General features: G+C 40.8%; 1 protein-coding gene across 1 annotated transcript; it reads right to left on the bottom strand.

Annotated features, from left to right (window-relative positions):
* Positions 1 to 4,677: 4,677 nt before the first annotated feature.
* RAB23 (RAB23, member RAS oncogene family) lies at positions 4,678 to 16,670 on the bottom strand. Its single transcript, XM_061347857.1, has 7 exons — positions 16,462 to 16,670; positions 13,901 to 14,100; positions 13,067 to 13,152; positions 10,498 to 10,654; positions 8,916 to 8,998; positions 7,602 to 7,694; positions 4,678 to 6,739 (listed from the first exon to the last, which is right to left on the bottom strand). The coding sequence occupies exons 2-7, from the start codon at positions 14,053 to 14,055 to the stop codon at positions 6,600 to 6,602; spliced, it is 714 nt and encodes a 237-aa protein (XP_061203841.1). The 5' UTR covers positions 14,056 to 14,100; positions 16,462 to 16,670; the 3' UTR covers positions 4,678 to 6,599.
* Positions 16,671 to 19,213: the final 2,543 nt, after the last annotated feature.

Below are 19,213 nucleotides of genomic sequence, written 5' to 3'. Positions count from 1 at the left end.
ATTTTCCATCATCACCTCTGAAGCTGCAGAGCAGAGCAGTTGAATTCTCAGGTGGCAGGTACCATATTCATTCCTTGTGTAGGATGGGAGGTGCCAGGGCTGTAAACCCCCCGTATGTGTGGAAGCATGCTGTAGTTCCAGGAACCTCAGGAAGCTGTGAGGGCACTGATACTGCTTTCTGTTTGCTGAAATGGCACTTCAGATGATGCTTTCAAAGAGTAAAAGTCACAGCTTTGAGACTGGAAAAAGTCTCCATGAATTTGGTGAGATTAATTTCACAATTCCACTTTAAAAAATCACTGCTTATATTCATGTGGTTAGCTCCTTGTGAACTTTAACAAGCAAAGTAAATCTTCCAGTTGTTTAACAGTATTAAATGCCTTGAAAATAATCCACAGCAGGGATTGTTCTTAGAAACTGTGCTGTGAAGTAGTTAAGTTGAACATAGCTTAGTGATGCTTAGAATATTCCTTCAATACCTGGGGGTTTTAAGGCCATTGTAAGATTATTCAGGCCAAAAGCGTTAAGGGATTTTTGTTTTCCTTTTTAGATCCTCCTCCTGTTTTTTATAGCTCGTGTACAAGTGTTTTTGTTCTCAAGGACAAAATGATCACAATCTCTATGATCTAGGGATAAGGTAATACTGCAGGTTAGACTTACTTAACCTAAGTAAGTTACTTCTTTATTTTTACTATTCTTTTTGTCTGTTTGCCTTCCACTTCCCTAAACCCCACGTTACCTGACCCCCAGGAAGTCTGCAGTACAGCCACTGCTACCCTCTCCTGTGCTTTAGGCCTGCAAGCTGACATGCTACATCCAGTAAAGATCCCACAGATTTGAACAGCCTAAGCTTAAAAACAGTTACCCTGTCCTTAAAAGTTTCTTTCACACAGTTATGCCTGTAAGACACAGCAAAAGACACTTGTTTTCCTCTTTAAAACTGTAGTTATCTTGGGGGCTGCCCAGCTTTAACCAAGCTGAACACGGTACAGCTGCGCAGTACATAAAACCCACCCAGATACCATCAAAGCTTCACTTTTCTCAAGGTCTTCACTCAGTTGTAGTTCCTGTTCTGGAACTCAGTTCCCTGACCTAAAACTACAGACCATAAAAACGTGAATTTTCTCCTATCTCCAGACTCTTTCTTGCCTAAAATGTTCCAATTAATCCTTACTAGTGTGTTAAGCAAGCAACTTATTTTCCTGCGTGCAAAACCACACGTAAGAGGAACCAGGAGTATATTGCTTCCCAGCTTCCCGAGACATCCAGACGAAGAGGCAGATTCATAGCGAGTTCCATTCTACTAAAAAAGAAGAACACAGAACCACACAAAGACCCAACCACCAGTAAGCATTTACCTGCTTCTTTTCAGAAACCTCATGAGGCACCTTTGATACATGAGTAATATTTTAATGCCACTTACAATGTCTACAACGATTCACTTGTCGTTGCATTAGCCAGACCAAGCGTGGAAAACAAAGTGACCAAAAAGCACGGAACAGAAACCTGTATTTCATATTGGAACTGTGTGGTGAAGCCAGAGACAAGGGTTCAAAAATGGCCCTTCTGCTAGGTGGGGGTGCCTAATGTGCTGTTTTGGATCCCAACTGTTCCCAACATACGGACCAGAATTGGGCACACAAGTTTTCTGAGCAGATTCAGGATGCATAGGTACAGGGTTAGAGCGATTTTATGAAATAGGCTGTCAATTAAATGTAACCACAAAAGAAAGACCTGTACCAGACCAAACAGTGATGAAATAAACACATTTAAGTTAAGTTGCATGATACAACTAATCTAACAAGAGAATTACCTCTGGGGATTTTACAGGACCAGCATACACAGAATATTCAGGTTTAAACATTTATTTTCCACTTGATGTATGGTAAGTTATTTTTTTAGGGAAAAAAAAAAGTCATTACATATATTTGAGATCATGACAGTGATAAAAACAGTTCTGACCATTGTGTTTTGACTATTCAGATTCATGTGAACTTGCAAACAAGAGTAAGTCATTCATTAGTAACAATGCACCTTCGCTCTTGCACTGAGAGCAGAATTCTCCTGGTCCAGATTCAGGTTTTTCTGACCAATTTTATTTGGTTCTGCTGAGCCACACTTATCTCGGGAAGAGAAGGAAGAACACTCATGCACAAATTATTTATCAGTATTACCCTACTACCAGAAACCTGAGAATGAGTCTAGTTCAGTAGCGGGACTCGCCTGGCCTTGAAATGATTGATACAGCACTTCTTTGACACAGAAGTGTTTGAAAGTTTCTCTTAATTCTATCACAGCACCTTTCACCTTACATCTAAGCATTGCTGCGTTTTGTCTTCTCTAATTTTGATTACCTGTTTGAATGCCTTATTTCACACAGAAGTATTTTCTTCTCTCAATACTGTCTGAGCATTAAAAAGAAGATAGGTACAACTGTTGCTTCCTACAGGAAGATGGTAAGGTGGTTTTGATGAAAGCAAGCTTGTTGCTCTCTGGTTTATGCACTATCAGCATGCAGGTGTTGCAGCTTCAACCAGAGGTCTATGACTACATTTAGAGAAGCAGCAAGGGTCTAAGTAGTGCCACTGGAATCCAAGCAGCATGTTTGTTAGTTTGCTCTATGACGGAATTCCCACAGAGGGTTCTGCAGTGCAAATCATTCAGTTATTAACTGGTAGCTACCAACTTGGAGAAGATGAATTAAGAGGTTCAAAGTGCGTGTATGCTCAGTATTGTGCAGGTACCCCTGTGTAACCACAGGGAGCGCAACGTGGTCAGCTGCTCAGTTCCCTTTAGTATAACATACAACTGCAGAAGCGACCCAAAGAGCTATGTGTTTATGTGTTGGATACATTGTGTACCCCAGTAAGGGGGGGGGGGAAGATGACACAGTTTACTGAAGCATAAAAAATTAAACAGGAAACCAACTGACAGTATGGTAATTCAGGCATTTTGACTTAAAAAGGTAAGCATTTCTCCAAAATTGTCTGGAGTATTTCATTTTCTAAATTAACCAAACATGCCCCCATGCACAAAAATCCTAGTGTGATCAGTCTTGCAATTCTGAGATTCCTTATTTCCAACTGGAAACACATCCCTAGCATTACGGCTTTGCATCATCAGGGAGTAATGCTCCACTTCCTGAGAGAACACCCATTCATGGAATAGATACAACAGGGGCTTCGGTGTCACGCATAATTCACCAAGGCTTTAACAACTACTGAAACGTTTGGTATTTTAATGAAATGCTATGAGCAGAGAAGAAGTCAGTGTTTGCAATAAAAATTGACGTGGGTGCTAAATGTCTAGGCGTGCCTTTCCATCCAAAAGGCGAAAGAAAGTTCCTCCCACTGAAGACTGAGGTGAATACCTAAAGATTCCTGCAATGCGGAAGTCATCTGGTTTCCATCTCCACACTAACCCCAGTAGGATAAAACAATATTTTCAAGCAAAGCACATGCAGAACACTCCCCAGAAAAATGCTAATGGGACAGTCTCCACCTCAGTCATTCTCATTGGAGAACAATCACTGCAAAGTCACAACAAAGACTTAAGATGGGAATGGAATGGAAAGAAATGAAAGCTCACTGTTACTCAATGCTGCAAGTCTGTATTCCTATGTTATAACGTGTGTTCCAAATTTCAACGTATCTTAAATTTTGCAAGTCTGTCAAGTCTCCACCTATAAACATTTCTACTCGGTTTTCAGTCCTTAGAAAAGTGGTTTATAATGACACACCTTAAATACAAATGGCTTATGTAATAATATGACGTCTACAGTATAACACGTAATAGTACAAATGGTCATTATGTGTCATACAGACTTATTTTTCAGTACTCTGTACAAAGTCAAACAAGGCAAAAAGGATGTTTCCGACACTCTGTGGCTTGTTTCTTTTTCAAGAAAAATTAATTAAAAAAGGTGGAAGTGGCAGACAGACAACAAAATGTGAAAGTTTCCATATTAAAAAGTTGTCCAGACTCTTCACGCATACGCTCTGTCCTACACCATGAAGTTGTAAGGTGGCCCCATGATGTACAATCATAAGTCTTATGCTAAGTACCTTATTTCTGAAATTGAGAAGACTCCTCCATGTATACATACATACATACATACATACATGGATTAAACACACTTGTTAAAAAAACAAAGATCTTTATCAGGAGAAATTATAGGAAACATTACAGTGAAGTACACACAGTTTGCTGCACTAGCGAAGGGGATCAAGTGCCTTGGAGGCCACCTTAGTGACAGCAATAGGAGATGCTCTAACAGCTGGTCAAAGAAACAACGGTACTTGGTAGAAAGTCTAACATAAGTAATGTAAAACAGGTTTGAGAGATCTCTGGTGTTTGTGCATAATTCACCAACCACTTCTCTCCCTGCAGGCAGTGGGAAAAAACACATTTCAGTTTTCACACTCATTGACTTAGTAACAAAGTAAGTCAAGCTTTCTACATGAATTCACACAGTGAAAAGTCCTTCCTCCAAAAATACGTCAGATCACTCAACCCACTTTCACTCTCATACACCATTTACAAAACTATTAAAACTCTGAATTCCTTCAAGCAGCATATTTTGCATTTGTCACTGGCAGGTTTGTTGTAGAAATCCTAGAAAGTTAAAACTATACCATACAAAACCATGTAAACAAAAAGGATACTTTTTACAAGGCATGTGTGCTCTTGGAGAAGATTAAAAAGTGTTTATTTTTGGTCAATAAAAGATACCTTGCTTAGCATTTTTAACAGCACCGTAGTGATTTAGGAGCCTAAGCCCGTATTACTTGAAGTTAGATTTGGACTCCTAAATATCTAAATCAATTCTGTAGCGTTATTTAAGCACTTTGAGCAATTTTTGCCATGTCTCTGATCCTGCAGAATCAGATTTTGTGTAGCCAGCAGCTAACTTTAATGTGAGATGACATTCAAGAATGTCTCACAAATGTAATTCAGTCACCAGCTGCAAGGTTTTTGGATCCTCCATGACTTAGTTTATGGTATCTACGAAACAATTTTCCAGAGAAGTGGTTTGTGACACAATGTTGCCAAGTTCCTTTTTCATAGACAACAAGGATACAACAACCGAATTTGAAGGGAAATATGATTATATGTTTCTTCTGAATATCTATTAGTGTCAAAGACCCTGTTATTTGTTCAACTGGTTAAGACAGAGAAAAACAAAATTATAAAAACATTTGTAGCACTGCATTAAGTAAAAAGGAGCATTTTTGGCACCATACATTTTTAAATCTAAGCTTTTAGGCCCAAAGTAGAGCAAGTTAAATATACACAGTGGTGGCTGGGAAAGCCTCATCTGAAATGCAACATTCTGAAAGGGAACTTTTTTTGGAAGATGCTATTTTATGCTCACTGGCTGATCTCCAAGTAACAAATACACTGGAATTTAGCCTAAATATTCACACCAAATGTTTACATATACCTCACCACTCGTACATAACACAAATATATTGCACCAACAGAACTGCCAGAATCCGTATAATATAGTCAGACATATAGTGTCTTCTTTTTGTTCTTCATTTATCTTCTTAGTGTCCTGTCTAACCTATTCTACTGTTTTGTTTGAAATTTAGCTTCAAGGTTGCTGCTTTACCTTTGCCCATAGTGTTATGATGTCCTGGTTTCAGTTGGGATAGAGTTATTTTTCTTCCCAGTGGCTGGTGCAGTGCTGTGTTTTGGCTTTAGTCTGAGAACAATGCTGGGAACACACTGATATTTTAGTTGTTGCTCAGCAGCGCTTACCCTGATCAAGGCCTTTTCAGTGTCATGCTCTGCCAGTGAGGAGGGGCACAAGAAGCCACGAGGAAGCAGAGACAGGACACCTCACCCAAACTAGCCAAAGGGGTATTCCATACCACAGCACATCATGCCCAGTATATAAACTGGGGGGAGTTAGCCGGAAGGCCTGTATCACTTCTCAGGTCAGGCTGGATATCGGTCAGTGGGTGGTGAGTGGTTGTATTGTGCACCACTTGGGTTTTCTGAATTCTCACTTATCTTTTTTTTGTTGTTGTTGTTCCCTACTATTATCAGTATTGTTACTGTTGGTGTTATTTCTATTATCTGTAACATTGTACTTTAGTTATTACACTGTTCTTATCTCAACCCCTGGGGTTTACGTTCTTTTGATTCTCCTCCCCATCCCACCTGGGAAGGAGGGAGGGATGTGGCAGTGAGCAAGCGGCTGTGTGGTACTTGGTTGCTGGCTGGGTTTAAACCACGACAAACAGTCTGTACCTATACGTGTAAGTATTACCCTTGTGCTAAATGTGCTTTGCAATTCAGCAATACCTAGTTCATAGCTCTGGAAATAATTCCTTGAAAAAGAAGCTTGCCTAATTTATACGAAGTGCACGGGGCAGCCGCGGTTCTGTGTTTTGCCACCAGGTGTCTCACTCCGAACACCCAAAACAACTGCATCAGCAAGGTTACATAAATCCACCCTCTCTCAAGGATCCCATAGGCACAAGATTTGCTAAAGCACTGGTAAAAATACCTCTACAGCTGGCTTTATTCTGTATTCAATTGCACAACTTCATCCAATTCACTGGCTTGGTTTTTTTTCCTCCCAAAGTGGTCTAAAGTATGCTGCAGTTGCTGAAAGGACTTCTGTTTTTCTTGGTCCTCTGTTTGTTTGGTTTCAGGTTGATGACATCTCCTCCATTAAGAGTGCTAGAATTCTGGTTGGAGTCACTTCCACCATCTGTGTTAAAAACACCTACAGAATTTAAAGACAAGAAAAGTATTTGTATTTCTTTACTTCTTGTAGCACAATGTATTAACACTTCAGACACAACTCTTACTACTGCATAGTAGGGCACCTCAAACGCACTCTAGTTTTTAACGGCTTTTCCTACTTCTGAGTCAATTTTGCAGCTAAATTTGAAGGACAGCCAGTTGGAATTACTAGCCAGGCAGTACTGAAAGCAGGTTTCCAGCTATATAATTGAAGGGCAGCATATGCATTCATCTGCATACGTGTATGCTACTAATAGCATGGTAACAAAGTTATGATTAGTTGAGTAATGTAATAAAAGAAAAACATGACAATTTTGAAGTTGGAAACTGCTGAGATAAAGGTAAGGAAAAAGCCTGAATAAAAAGGGGGTGTTTTAAAAAGGAAAATAAATGAACTAACTCAGAAATGCTTTAAAAAAGGACTATGGAAGTTTGGTATTCCCTTAGAAAAGGCAGTTTACAAACACCTTCTGATTACATGCCAGAATCTTTCACCATGAGTCTCCTGTAAATCCACACAAAGATGAGTAACACTGATACTAATTACATTAAAAAATCCAGCAAGCACCCTTTCTCCAAGTCTTTACACAGTATTTGTTTAAACAGACTTAATAAAAGGACGCTTGCCAAATGTTTGCTAGAGACTTTAGAGTATCAGTTTAACAGCTGTGTTAACTTTAGAGTCATAAAGTTATTTTACAGAAGGAAAGAAGACAATATCCTAAGACAGGAACGTAACAAACCCTGATTCACCTTGTATTAACTCCATAAGGAAATGGGTAAAACCATAAGCTGTGATGGCACAAAATAATGTTTCTGCTTTTTTATAACAGTATACATACCAATCTTGTTACTGCTTGTATGTACTAGTTCTGTATCTTCGGCTGTCTGTTGCTTGAGCCTTTGAAGATATTTATCAGCTAAGTACTTAAAAACTGGAATGTAATAAAAAAAAAGTATGCTTAAATATAATCTTCATATCAATACTAATGCCTCTGTATCAAAATTCTGTGTGGTGACAGGTTTAGTATGATCTGTTAAGTGATTCTCTCCCAGCATGCCTGCATACCTAAGCAGAATCCAGGTTAATCCAGAGTCTACCCAGGTTTTACAGCCTGCAGTACTGCTCTTGCACAGCAGATAGAAACATCTCAATACTTCTATAATAAAGCTGGCACATAACATTTTGCCAAATGTGCAAATTCGTACCACCTGGCACTTTTTTAAGTTATACGGGAATTTAACATACTTTTTTTTTTTTTTTTTGCAAGAAGTCTTAGAATAATAGCAGTCATGTAAGGTTAAGTCTGTTAATAAAACTTGGCAGGAACACTGCTCCAATTAAGTAATGCTACCCTCGTTTGTATTGGGATATAAAAAGTCTACCTAGGATTCTGGAAAAAAAAATCCCCATCCAACCAAACCAAAAGCTATAGGAGAATTTTCAGAACCTATATTCATTATGATTATTTATATTCAAAATTAATAACTCATGCAAAGATACAGAAACATTTTATATTTTGTCTTCCAGATTCATCTCCCAAGGTAAATAAAATTAACAGAGAAGAAACAAGTAGTTTACTATTAAGTTTGCCTGATTAAGCTAACAAAGTTATCAGAGACTCATATTTATTCAAACCTACCCCACAAAAGATAGTGACCAAAGTCTGTAACAGCAGTATTATGAAAGTAAATATATACACTTAAAAGTGATACTTAAGAACTAGTCAAATATCACCTGCAAGAGAGCCAATCTTGTACTTTATTTAACTAAACTATTAAGTGTTTCTATCAGTTAATAACAATTACAGAATAGTCTGTTCAACAATATGTATATTGTAGTAATTGAACTTACACTTCGTTTTTTTCAAAGCCCAGTGCTTTTATGGCAGTCATTAGGGACTAAGCAGCTTTAACACACTGGCACTTCTAAATATTGAAGCTGTGCACTGATTGTGGAAGGGAAGATGTACACAACGAAACAGGCCTAATACACTGATACCAAGTAATTCTAGCTATGTTTAAAGTGTGCTGCTAAGGGAAATCAAAAGGCCAACAGCATGCAACAACCTGCAAAGTAACAAAGCAGCTCCAAACTGGAGCACTGTTCCCCACTGCAGAGCAGAGGGCAGGACAAACACTGCTGCACTTCATACCTTCCGTTACGTTTAGGTCTTCCTTCACAGAGGCTCGATAGAACCTTAACTTCAGCTTTTTTGCCAGTGCTTCTGCCTCTTCACTGCACAACAGAAGAAGATTGTGTAAACACTAATTTGTATTATTTGTCAGCATTTATTCTTACAGACAAAATGCTTCTTGGCAAGTTAAGCATGGCAAGGTGGGCTGAGAAACTCAGTCAAAAAGTAGGTGTTCCTTATTTGTTTACAGTATTTCCATTATAAAAAGATGGTATTTTACATGCATTTTCTCTATGACCAGAAATAATTCCTTTTCAGTACTTATTGACTTCATTAACTAAAATTTCCCAAGGATTCAAAGACAGGTGTCAGTGAAACCAAAAGGAAAAAGGCTGTAATTAACAGCACTAGAATCAGAACAATTACTACTGCAAAGTCAAAACAACAATCAAAAGAGTAATCCTTAAGTATATTTTAATGAAGCAGTAGACTCATCAGATGAGTGCAGAGGTGAAATCAAGGATTACTTTGTGAGGTGAAAGAAAACTTGTGCTAAATTTTAAGGAAAAGTTGAGGAAACTTATGAAAATGTCACCAAAGGAAATCACGTCATCAGACACATGGTGCTACTGAGGCAGACGGAGTATTCTGAGAATGAAACCTAAGTGACATACCATGAATAAAGGAGGAGTTCAAATGCAATTTTGCTTTTCCTTTGAAAAATCCTCAGAATTCTTTGCAGAGGGAGTAGAAGCTGATTTATGTCATCAATGATAGCAAACAGAGAATAAAGAAAGCCAGTGCGGGAAACAACAAAAAGAAGAAATAATTTAAATCTCTTTGGAAGATGGCAGAAACAAAGAAGTGGAGAATGATCGACTTCATCGTGCAATATTTTCTACATGATATGCTGTGGTAAATGAAAGTTAGCATTTGTTAAGCTGATTCGATGGCACGAATGAAATTGGTCATATATACAATGGCAGAATGAATCAACAGTAACATCTGTAAAGAAAAATACAGTGAAGAAGGGACAGCCCCATGCAGTTGGAGAATATTACCAGGTATGGATTTCTACAGAGTTATAATGTTTTAACTAAAAATGAGCAAGAAAAACAAATTAAAGTGAAGCAAAGAACATTGTTACTTTTCTAAACATCCTGTTTAATATTTCATCATCATTTTAGCACGCATTCACTAGGCAAACTAGACAATGTAACCTCACTGGTGCATAAGAGTTTAACAGGAGAGAAAATTTACAGGTTTAGAATCTCTGATTAAAAAAAGAGAAAAATGACAGAAAGAATCTTATCATGGCATAACCGAACTCTTCATGTTATTCCTTTGTTTGTCTGGCTGACACTTCAGAGGAAGGCATGAAGCAAACAGAAAGCTCCTAGTTTTGCAAGCACATCTGCCCAAGCAACTACACTCATGCAACAATACCTGTCACCTGTGCTCCTAGGGCGCGTTTCAATCCAGGGTATAGATTTGATAACCGTAAGTCTCCATCATGAACTCCCATAAATATATATATTTTAAATGTGTGCATATAGGGGGCATATATTGTGCTTTAAAAACAGTAAGATAAAACTCCTACTTCTTTATGCAAGAGTCATCAAGAAGATCAATCTTATTCTGCACAAGAACTGTGGGAATGTCTCCAACTTCAGTCACAACTTTTTGCTTCCAGGTAGGGATTGCTTTGAAGGACTCTCTGTCAGTTGTAGAAAATACAAGAACACAAGCCTGGGCTCCTATAAATATACAAATCAAGTACAAATACAAATAAATACACATCAACCAACCAACAAATGAACAAAATTATCTATAAAGTATTTCAAATATGAGGGATTTCCAAGTTTCTCCCATAAAAGTACACTTTTACCACCACAAGTGGTGGCTTGTGTTAAAGCAATGGTCATATATTACCCAGATGAAAATAGATTGCCATATTATTTTGATCATTATACCTATCCTTCATGATATCTATGGGCCTGTTACCTTTCAAGCTATTTCCAGCATGCTGCATGCATGCAGGGGAGGGAATAGCATGGATGTGGAAAGGCTGGAAAAAAGAGAAAGAGAGGTTTGCTTGTTGTTCACTGTTTTCCAGACAACTTAATGGCGGCCAGATATTTTTTTGCATGCAGGATCAGTAAAGCACACTGCAAGTTATTCTTTGTGCTACAGCCATTTTGATGTTGAAAAGCTGAATTTTTTTTCTCAGAGGGAGCTGTGATTACTTCAAGTAAATTGTTTCCTAGCTTTTTGGAGAAAATAAGTGTATTTCTAATTCATACTCGTTCAATCACAGCACTATGATAAATTAAAGAAAGTGTTTTATACCATTTTTGTTATGATTTTGTAACAGCCTTAACAAACAACAGTTTAAACCTGCCAATACTGAGAAGTTCTTTCACAGACGATTAGTAAGTGGATTTTGACTGTCAGTAGCCCTTTGTTATCCTCAAGAAACTACTTTTATTGCATATGAGCACACAGAGAAACACACTAAAGTTTATATGCCTTCAGCATATTTGCTCTTTAGTAACAGAATGTAAAGGAAATGGATAGCTGACGTCTTTGAGACTAGTGTCATCTTGTGGTGAATATCACAAACTAATTACACATAGAATGAAAAATTATTTCATCAGTATGATTTTTTTTGTATCTCTTGAATTTCACCAAGTACCCCCCATTCCTGTATTCTGTTTGTCTTTGTATTTCTGTGACAGAAAGCACTCAAGTTCTTTTATTAGGTTTCCTTTTATTTAGCTTTTAAAAACCAAGTTCAGTCTATCTTTACAAGTCTTCCTATGCTCTTTCAAATTCCTTCACGTGCTATTAGGATCCTTCTAGTATGATTTTACACAGAATAACTACCCTCAACTTCAAACCAAGTTCTACCAAAAAAATTGTAGCAATGTAGTCTTCCATAATTTTCATTATTATTTGTGTTCTAAAATTCTGTGTGTGTTACCTGATGTCCACACCATATTCTAATGTATGCAGTTATTCTAATCCTGTGAGATAGGTATAAAATTAATTATTCTTTCCAAAGCAGGTTAGTTTGCATTTGTCGATGCTGAATTTAATTTAACCTATCGTCTGGCAAACCAGCTTAATAAAGCCTCCCAAGTTCTTTGCTCTACTAGAAATGAGAATTTTTATTAAGACTCTCACCATCAGTAAACATCACCTTGTTCAGTTTTTTAAGACTAAGAAATCTATTGTGAAGTTTCCACTCTAAGAGACTTTGACTTCACCTCTCTCCTTCCACCCATTCCTTCTGAACTCTAAAACATGGAGATAAGTGGGCAATAATAAGTTCAGAGGGCAAAGTTCTACCATATGGTAGTTAATAAGGGGGTGGCTTACATCACCAGACCTCCTTATTCAAACTACATATAGTACATGTAGAATGCAATGGACAGGGACAGTAAAAATAACTCAGTCTTTTTCCTAGCCATTGGATAATTAGTTTGTCAAGAACTGAATCGTGGAATCTTTGCCAAGTTGTTCATATTTCCCATGTTAAAAACCAAAAAGGCAAGATTTTCACAACCACTGTTATATGCAAAGAAAGCCTAAGCATGTGATTTGTAAACTGGCTAAATAGATGAACTGCCTTTATAAGACTGAGTAATACCATTTCCATTTCATGAAGTTAATAGACTTTCCTTATCACTCTATTGTGTTAACATGTTCAAGGCAACCTGTACTAACGAGAGAACTATCCTGCCTAGTAAACTATCTTTCTAAGATGACTGGTGGATTTTTTTCCCCTTGGATTAATTTCTAAGGGCCTCAGCCATAACTTTTGGAATATTTACAAATACATGTCTTACAGAAGTAATAAAACACTTCCAGAGGGAAAACATAACTTTGTGTTTGACTGTTTGAATGGCTATGTTCTGTGTAGTTTCTGCACAGGCATTTGTCTCATTTTGGTTTACGATTTTTAAAGGGCACTGCTGATCATCCTGCATAAAGTGGCATTTAATTAAGACAAAGATTTTGCATGAAGGGGAAAAACATTTAAGAATTGAAAAAGGCAAACTAAACATGCTGTGCACAGACATGGAATAACTAACACAACACAAAGATAGGAAAGTATTTCAGAGATGTGCAAACAAACTGTCAAACAACAAACATGGTATTTTCACCTCTGTAGTAGGCCTTAGTTATTGCATCAAATTCTTCTTGACCTGCAGTGTCCCATAACATTAGTCTGACATCTTCATCATTAACTCTGAAATAAACAGTGCATTTTTTTAATCCACACAGTGAACAAAACTTATTCAAAACAACTGTCATGGAAATACTTCAATTTGTACAACCGCAGAATAATCCAAGTCAAACTTCACATTAATGATGGTTCACCTCTGTAACATACTACAGCAACAGTCCCTCAATTGCATTATAAGCTCTTTACTGACAATATGTATTACATATTCCTCTTCCTTTCCCAGACATCAAAACAAAACTTAGGTACTTGAATAATGGCCCTTTTGTCTTTTTAATCATCTTATAGGCTTTACAGAATTTTCTTACTTCTCATTTTCCGTTTTATCAAACACAACTGGGAATTGCCTGCTTATATTGCATACAGACTAAATCTATAGCATATTTCTTTTTCCACAGTAACTTTTATCTATACTGACTAATAAATTTGTATTATCCTTTTATCAAAAGCACTTCTATTTCTTCCACAAGAAATTAAAAAAACAAATAAAAATTAACAGGTGGTAGAATACAAAGGAAACTTGTCAAAATTCTCAGTACAGAGGTTCCAAATTTTAGTTATAATTCTAAATCTTGGACGGAAAACAGAATGATATAATTTTAGCCCACACACAAGGAGAAAACAACTCCCTTTACTGTGCTTCAAAAGCAGCAGGCCTTGTCTTCCAAGCCTTCATATATCTCAGGATGGCAAAAGAACAAACAAAGAAAGGGAAAGGTAAAAATCAATAGCATAGCAACTGTTTAATACATACTGGATTTGTCTTTCCAGGAAATCTACACCAATAGTTTTCTTGTAGTCTTTTGTAAAAATCCCTTTACAGTATCGCTGAATCATGCTGGACTTCCCAACAGCTCCATTTCCTACTACTACCACCTTGATAGCCACCTCCATATCTTCTTCCAACATCTTTGTGTCTCAGGTGACTCTGGCTTATTCAGGAAACAATTGATTCTGTAAACAAAGTAAACGGCTATGTTCAGAAAAGCGCTGTGAAACTAAAGCAAGAGGAAAGATGATCACACGCATCAGGAATCGCACAGTACAATTTATCTCCATCTCTGTCATGGGCTGCTTAAGTGACCTTGAGCAACCTCCTTTCAAGAGGACAGCAATAAAGTCCCCCCTGAGCCTTCTCTTCTTCAGACTAAATCACCCCAGGTGCCTCAGCTGTTCCTCATCAGACTTGTGCTCCAGACCCTCCACCAGCTTCGTTGCCCTTCTCTGGACCTGCTCCAGCACCTCAATGTCTTTCTGTAGTGAGGGCCCCAGAACTGAACACAGGATTCAAGGTGTGGCCTCACCAGTGCTGAGTACAGGGGGATGATCACTGCCCTGGGCCTGCTGGCTATGCTATTGCTGATATAGGCCAGGATGCCATTGGCCTTCTTGGCTGCCTGGGCACAAGCTGGTTCATGTTCAGCCGCTAATAAGCGCCCTTTATGGTCCTTATGGTCCTTTTCCACCAAGCAGCTTTGCAGCCACTCTCCCTAAGCCTGTAGCACTGCATGGGGTTGTGGCCCAAATGCAGGACCTGGCACTTTGCCTTGTTGAACCTCATACTATTGGCCACAGCCCATCAATCCAGCCTGTGCAGATCCCTCTGCAGAGCCTTCCTACCCTCCAGCAGATCAACACTCCCACCCATCTTGGTGTTGTCTACAAACTGACTGATGGTGCACTTGATCCCCTCATCCAGAACATTGATAAAGATACTAAACAGAACTGGCCCAAGTACAGAACACCATTTGGGACCAGCCACCAACTGGATTTAACTCCATTCACCACCACTGTTTCGGCTTGGCCATCCAGACAGTTTTCTAGCCAGCAAACAGTACACCCGACCAAGCTATGAGCAGCCAGTTTCTACAGGAGAATGCTGACCAGTTCTGCTGACCCCCTCATTATTTTTTCAAGAATCAAAACCTCTACCATTTCATGATCAATATGCCCAAGATGGCATCCAGCCAACACACTGCCCACAGGTCCTTCTCTGTGTAGAAATAACAGGTCAGGCCTTGCCTAGCTGGCTCTCTCACCAGCAGTGTCAGGAAGTTATCTTCCACACATGCCAGAAATCTCAGGGACTCTTTCCTCTGTGCTGTACTGTATTTCCAGCAGACATCTGCTGACTGAAGTCCCCCAAAAGAATAAGGGCCAGTGTTTGTGACACTTCTCACAACTGCTTAGAGAATATTTTGTCTGACTCTTTATTCTGGTTGGATGGTCTATAACAGACACCCACCATGACAGCTGCCTTGTTGGCCTTCCCCCTGATTTTTATCCATGAACACTCAACTCTATCATTAGCATCATCAAGCTGTAGACAGTTAAAACACTCCCTTATCATACAGGGAAGGACCTTGCTAGCACACTGCTCCTCAAACACTGGTGTGCTGCCCGCAGGCTTATCTCTCGCAATCCTGGTTTTAGCCCTTTCCCCCTTCAAATCTAGTTTAAATATCCTTCAGTGAGCCCTGCAAACCCCTGTGTTAAGACACTTTCCCTCCTTTGAGACAGGAGGCCTGTTGCCAGCAGATGCGGTGCCCTGTAGACCGATCCATAACCAAAGAACCCCAGATTCTGCTGGTGACACCAGGCTAGGAGCCAGGTGTTGATCTGTGGCTCTGCCTGTTTCTTCCCTCTTCATTCCCTGCAACTGGCAGGATAGAGAAGGCCACTTCTTGTGCTCCTGATCCCTTAACCAGTTTTCCCAAGGCCCTGAAGTCTCTTCGTTGCCCTTCTTGTTACAATTGCATCGCTGTCTACCTGGTAAAAGCTGGGCTTCCCCTGCCTTTTGCTGTGCCAGGATATCATCACAGTAACACTCTGCATCTGCAGAGTGGCAGATTTTCCCCCAGGAGATAAGTAACGCCCCTTTCAAAGAAGAAAATACGCCTATTTTAAAGACTTTGCCCACACACAAGCGCCCCGTGCCGGAAGAGCCGGGTATCCGATACCCTCGCTCCCGCTCGCTATGCAGATAACGTGTCTGGTTGCATTTAACACCAGGACACGCACATTTTTATCGGGTATTCGTCAAACACCGCTAATCCCTCGCCAGCTCTGCACCCACGGCTCCGCATGGCCGGGACCTGCCCGCGGCCACCTCCCGGCCCCGGCCGGGGGGAGCCGCCGCCACAGTCACACCGAGAGCGGAGGCTCTGCTCCCCTCCAGCAGCCCCAGCCCCATCACCACCCGCCCCGCCGCCTCCCCAGCCCCGCACCCTCCATCGCCCTCCCGCCCCGGAGCTCCCCCAGCCGCCGGCCGGCGCCTCGATTCCCTCCCGCCAGCCTGCGGCCCCGCACACCAACCGGTTCCCTTGCAGGAGCGGGGCGGGCGGCTCTCCCTCAGAGGGCTCGGCGGCAGCTCCACCTCAGCGACGGCGAGGCAGGGAGAGAGGCAGGGAACGGGGAAAGGAGGGGAAGCGAGAGGAAACAGCTCGCTGGGGCCAACCCAACCCGGACGCACATCCCGGCTCCCCAGGCCGGAAGCGCCGTTAGGACTGGGGGCGCCGCTCAGGGAGGTGCCTGCCCACTGCCCCCCCCTCCACCTCCGCGGCGGATCTTGGCTGGGGATGGGTGGAGGGGAAAGCGGCGGCGGGAGACGGGCCTGCCCTCCCTTGGGGTCTGGCTTCGGGGTCGTTGCCGCCCGAGAGCGCAGTGGTGAATGCGATGTGACCGCCTGGTTGTGAGGGGCCTCGGCTGGGTTCCTAAGGGGAAATCATCTTCCCGCCCCCCACGTGCCTTCATCCCTGCTTCGCTCTCTGTCCGGCGGCCTTTCTTCCTCTCCGCATCTTCCGCGGGTAACGAAACAGTGTGTGACCAACCGTGGCCATTCCTTAGGCTATTACTGAAGGCAGCTGCTCTTCATGTGGGCAGTACCCGTGGGGTTTTGACCAGGGTGTGGCCGTGCCAGTTTCAGCCCATTACCGTGGCACATGGTCTGCAGCTCCCACACTTACGTAAAACAGAATATGCTAGGTTTTAGTGTAATTGTAGGCGTGATAGCCTAAAGATCTGAAGATCTTCCATTGCTAGGGTTGTGGCTGGGTTTTGTGGGTTTTTTTCTGGGGGGGGGGGGGAGATGAGGTTGTGGTTTGGTGTTTGTTTTTTTTTTAAATTTGGTTTGGGGTGTTTTTGTGGTTTTCTTTCGTGGCGTTTTGTTTTTTTGTTTGTTTATTTTGGGTTAGGCTGATAAAAGATGCCTCCCTGCCTAAAAAACCCTTTCTCTTTCCACATTGCAAAGTGCATCTTGCTACAGGGAGTGGCAACTCTCAGTGCCCCCACAGCACTCCAGATACTCAAGTATGGCCAAGTAACACTTGGGTATTGCCATGTTAAGTTGCTGAAAACTGCCTTGCACACCAGCAGGCTCTCGGCTCCTGTCCCGTGCTTCCCAGCAGGGGAGGTTTACATTGAAGAGTAGGGGAAATTTCTTCACCAAAATGGTTGTGAGGCACTGGAACAGGCTGCCCAGAGAAGGAGTTGAGTCACCATCCCTAGAGGTATTTAGTAGATATCACATGTGGTGCTCTGGGACATGGTTTAATGTTGGACTTGGTCAGTGCATGGTTACAGTGCATGGTTAATGGTTAGACTTGATGATTCAAGATCATCATTGGTCTTTTCCAAGCTAAAGGATCTTGTGATTCACTGGAGTCAGTTGGTGCTGCTTGTGCCTAGATAAACACCTTTTGGAGGAGCGTGTTTCACAGATACACCTCAAAAGAATAGTTAAATGTTAGGCATGCAAATTAATGCTTTCATTTTGTTAATGCTGATCCCGCTGCTAGTCTCAGTCTATCTGATGCTAGAGCTTGTGTGTGCCAAAAGGCCTTGAATTAGAGAGCCCTCCTATTAACTCCAAGATAAATTTGTTACCAGCCTAATGCCCACGTAATTAATGTCAGAAATACTGCTTTGTGTACTTCCCAGGTTTCATCGTTGGGGCACGTGGCTGGATTAATCTTACCTAACCCTATACTGCAAGCATTCGTGGTGTGTGGTTTACCTTTAGATGGCTGTCAGGTAGCCCAGATGAACCACTGCCTCAGTTCTCCCTGTTCACTGGAAAGGGAGCCTGTGGCCACAGCTGTATGGGATTAGAAGAGACATTCCCCATTTTGAGTGCTGTAATTTAAACAGCAAGTTAGTGACTGCTGTAAATAATTATAGTTTCTAATTTTGTGCTCTTTGAATTCTATATATTGTGTAATGCTTTCATGAAGTGTAAGGCTGGGACAGGTACTGTGACCTGTCTGCCATACTGGCAATGTGCATGTATTTCTTTGTGAAACCCCAACAATCCAGTGAGGCTAAACTCTTCCAGCATGTCTTACATGGGTATATTGAGAGCAATTCAGGAAACTCTTCTTATGATGTCCCACCAAGGAACAAGAAGAATGGAGGAACTGATACATTCAGAGATATCAAAGCTTTAGCATATATGTGATTTGGTGACTCGTGGTGAGATCAAACAGCAGTGTGACTTGTTTGCAACTAAAACAATTTTACCTCTTTTTCTGTGTGTCTAAATTAAAATTCCAGTCACTGGATCTTACTACATCTTTTCACAGAGATTGACTAGCACCTATTCTTGGATATGTTTTCCTATTCCTGGATATGTTCTCCATTTGCAGGTTCCAGGATGCACTAATGAAATCAGCTGTGAAACTTCTCTTCAAGAAACTGGGTATCCCAAGCCCTGCAAGACACCTATCATAATGTGATAGCATTATCATATAATGCTGTAAGCATTATAATATGATTTTCAGCATCTAGACCACTTTCTGTGACATTCCTTTGCACGCTTTCCAGTATTTGGATGTTGCAAGCAGATACACCAAATTAGGAAGCAGATGATACCACATTTGTGTTATAGTAGTATACATACAAAGGTCAGGTAACTTAGAATCACATCATAGAATCACATAATGGTTTGGGTTGGAAGGGACCTTAAAGATCATCTAGTTCCACCCCCCCTGCCACAGGCAGGGACACCTTTCATTAGACCAGGTTGCTCCAAGCCCCATCCAACCTGGCCTTGAACAGTGCCAGGGATGGG

Source organism: Neopsephotus bourkii, unplaced genomic scaffold (assembly GCF_033783945.1).
Source record: "Neopsephotus bourkii isolate Nb327-2 ecotype Australia unplaced genomic scaffold, CSIRO-AGI_Nbou_v1 NB_330, whole genome shotgun sequence".
Taxonomy (NCBI): domain Eukaryota; kingdom Metazoa; phylum Chordata; class Aves; order Psittaciformes; family Psittacidae; genus Neopsephotus; species Neopsephotus bourkii.
The sequence above is the reverse complement of the archived record's forward strand: the minus strand, read 5'-3'. Positions and strand labels throughout refer to the sequence as shown.